Source organism: Orycteropus afer, unplaced genomic scaffold (assembly GCF_000298275.1).
Source record: "Orycteropus afer afer isolate SDZICR_OR568_19922 unplaced genomic scaffold, OryAfe1.0 scaffold00174, whole genome shotgun sequence".
NCBI lineage: Eukaryota > Metazoa > Chordata > Mammalia > Tubulidentata > Orycteropodidae > Orycteropus > Orycteropus afer.
In genome coordinates this window covers 3,564,395-3,567,551 of record NW_006921761.1, presented here as the reverse complement: position 1 = coordinate 3,567,551, position 3,157 = coordinate 3,564,395, and the positions used below count along the sequence as shown (strand labels likewise).

Genomic DNA, 3,157 nt, shown 5'->3' with positions numbered 1-3,157 from the left:
TCTGAACACAAAGGTGCAGACCATCCACCAGCTGCTCCGAGAGAACAAGCCGGGTGAGGCTGTGGAGGAGCCGGAGCCAGCTGGGGGCTGGAGGCGCGGGCCTGGCGCAGGTGGAAGGGGAGGCCTGGGTCCGGAACACGCTTCATCTTTCCCCGCACAGAGGCCGGGGTGCGCTTCCCTGAGGACGCGGGTGCGGAGGCCGGAAGCCCGAACGCAGAGACGTGGAGCCCAGCTGCTGCGTGGGAAGCGGAGCAGGGCCTCAGAAGGCGGAGCGGCAGGGCTGTGGCCGAGGGGAAGCAGAGGCAGCTGCAGGTTCAGGGCAGGCGCGGCTGTTGTCGGGGCCCGGAGCTGCTGCGTGCTGCCCGCCCCAGCCGCTTGGCCACACGCCCACTCGAGGTGCCTAGGGCCCAGTGGGCCTCAGAGCAAAGCTTCCCTTATTAGGACAAAACGAGGCCGCCCTCCCGGGTGAAGTCAGAGGCGGGGGGGCTGCAGTTCTTTTCCTTGGAGTTCTCAGGCCACCATCATGCCAGCCTTCGGGGCACAAACATCCTTCTCGTTTAAAATAACCGAGAAAGGCCTTTCAAAATTTTTCTTTTTATTAAATCCAGTGGGAAAATAAATTACAGAGACGCTATACAGCATAAACCTGGCATGTTTACAAAGCAGAAACACTGACAACAGCTGGCTGTAGACACAGGGCAGGACCGAGCTGAAAAACCAAGCCCACTGCCGTCCATTCTGACTCGTAGCGACCTATAGAAGAGAGTAGAACTGGCCCATAGGGTTTCCAAGGCTGTAAGTCTTCATGGGAGCAGACTGCCACATCTGTCCTGCAGAACCACTGGTGGGTTTAAACCGCGGACCTTTCAGTTCACAGCCAAGCGCTTTGACCACTGGGGCGTCAGGGCTCCTTAGCACTGAGCATATCTGCCCCAAATCCCTTCATTTGTGTGGACGGCTGGTTCAGCTGAGGTCCAGTCAGGTGAGACTTGGTATCCTGATAAAGAGCCGGTCCTTGGTACCAGGCAAACAACCCTTTGGAACCATGAAGGGTTCTGTGTTTAGTAAGCAGATGCCTTTGCACTCTTGGCGCTGGCCTATCCGTGAGGTATTCTGGTTTCTAGAATCGGGGATTCAGTTCTTCTGGCTGCTGTGGAGAGGAGACGGTTGAGGCACAGCCGGAGAGCACCCTGCTCGCACAGAAGCACCCTCAGGGCCGGGAGGTCCCAGAGGCAGACAGGAGACAGCCTCACAACTGCTCACGTGCAGCCAAGGACTTGGAGCCTCACAGGCCTCAGGGCACTCTTCCTGACACAACTTACTTACCCAATGGCCAAAGTCAGACTGTGGTACCAGCGTGACAGCTCCTCCTGGTCTGTGGACATGAGCAGTAGCTTCTCTTGGGGGAAGGACAGCTAGGGAGAGACACTGCTTAGTGCATGACTTGAAAAGTTCCAGGCTAAAGCCAGAGCCTTTGTGCTTCCGTGAAGGTCATTCAGGGATGAAATAAGAACTAGGCATTAAGCCCAAGCCCTAGCTACTCCCGTAGGGTCCCCTCCTAGTACTTACACTGAGCACGCCACCACAAGGGCCTCCTGAGTGGCCAAAGACCCTGTGGAGTTGACACTGGGCCATGGGGTAGAGGGCCCGGCAGGCGAAGGTGCCACTCTGTGGCAGGTGCAGCGGGGGCCGCGGCTTGGCCATCAGGAGGACATCAGTGAAGAGGAAGAACATGCGGGCGCGAGGCTTCCCTCGGGGAGGCACCACCAGCAGCCAGCCCTGCCGGAGGAACCAGCGCCCTGGGGGTGTGGGGCAGTGGTCACCGTGCGGCTCCGGGACCGTGACCCAGGGGGACAGAGCAGTGGGCAAACGGGGCTGTGTCTGCTGGATCCACACAGTGGGCTGAATGGTATCCCCCAGAGCATCACGTCCACTGGAACCTCACAGTGACCTTATCCAGAAACACGGGCCGCGCAGGTGGAGGCCCTCAAGCTTAAGGCATCCTGGTGTCGGGTCACCGTGAGTCGGAGTTGACCCGACGGCAGTGAGGTTTGTTCAGGGTGAGTTAGAGTGGGCCATGAATTGAATCAGTGTCCTCGTGGGAAGAGACAGGCCCTGTGAAGCCTGGGGCAGAGACTGGAGTGACGCGTCTCCAGCCAAGGACCACCGGGCTCACGAGAAGCTGGAAGAAGTGACGATTCTTCCCGGAGCTTTCGGGGACCGCGGCCCTGCTGATGGTATTCCTGACCTGTAGCCTCCAAGACACTGAGAGAATAAATTTCTCTTGTTTTAGGACAAGGGCCCAGTTAGTGGTACTCTGTTACGGCGGCCCCAGGAGGCTAACACAAAGAGGAGGAAAGGGGCGGTTGAGGGTTGAGGGGCAGGACAGACTACCTGAGGTGAGCCCCTTTGCCTGGCGTCCACTGAGCAGAGCCTGCACACGCCGCAGGTGCTGGTCGTTCCGCTGCCTCTGAGCGATGGTGTGCACCCGCTGGGCAGTGTCACTTATCAGCCGAGCGGCCCCTGCAACACCATCCCACGTCCCGCTCCCGTCACAGCTTTGAAGGACTAGTGGTAAAAGAGTGGCAGGGCCAGGGTCTGGCTTCTTGAGAAGTGGGCAGGGCAGTGACATTGTGCACATGTCAGTGGCAGAGAGGGACCCAACAGCCATGGTGGGAGGTGGGAACAAGAAAGCACACAGCAGAGGCAGCGTCTGCCTGAGCTAGAGAGGCACAGGGACATACGTGTGAGCTGTTGGTGGTCAGCGCTGGTGGGACTTGTGTTTTCAGCCAAAGCGACAACAAGATTTTCGTACCTGGAATCAGACCGGTGGAGTCTATGAGGGGAAGCAGGGCTGGGCACAAGCCACCTGTCTGCCTGGCTCACAGGCGCCTGAGTTGAAAGGCCAGGAAAGATCTGCTTCTAGTTATTGCACCCCCTTCTTTGATCTCGGGCTCAGAACCGGGCTCACACCACAGAGCCGCCCTCCAGCCCATACAGGGGCAGGCTAAGCCACACACCGGCAGGCCAATGCCAAGGTCAAGTCAACCTACAGAGCATGCTGTAGACAGCAGTGACCACGACCCCTTTCCTCTTCCCCAGGGTCAGAAATTCTAAGCTAAGCCGGCCCTCATCTCAACAAACCCTGCCTCAGGCC

General features: G+C 58.7%; 2 protein-coding genes across 2 annotated transcripts in view; one reads left to right on the top strand and one right to left on the bottom strand.

The window, feature by feature from the left end:
• The window catches only part of CCDC107 (coiled-coil domain containing 107), a 2,797-nt gene extending 2,356 nt beyond the window's left edge, over positions 1 to 441 (top strand). Inside the window, exon 5 of the mRNA XM_042781805.1 lies at positions 111 to 441. Coding sequence (XP_042637739.1) covers positions 111 to 441 — 331 coding nt within the window. The remainder of the gene's footprint in view (positions 1 to 110) is intronic.
• Positions 442 to 1,134: 693 nt separating this feature from the next.
• ARHGEF39 (Rho guanine nucleotide exchange factor 39) overlaps positions 1,135 to 3,157 on the bottom strand; it is a 3,737-nt gene continuing 1,714 nt past the window's right edge. The window contains exons 5-9 of the mRNA XM_007947017.2: positions 2,745 to 2,815; positions 2,395 to 2,523; positions 1,570 to 1,799; positions 1,327 to 1,415; positions 1,135 to 1,150 (exon numbers count right to left, since the gene is read on the bottom strand). Coding sequence (XP_007945208.1) covers positions 1,135 to 1,150; positions 1,327 to 1,415; positions 1,570 to 1,799; positions 2,395 to 2,523; positions 2,745 to 2,815 — 535 coding nt within the window. The remainder of the gene's footprint in view (positions 1,151 to 1,326; positions 1,416 to 1,569; positions 1,800 to 2,394; positions 2,524 to 2,744; positions 2,816 to 3,157) is intronic.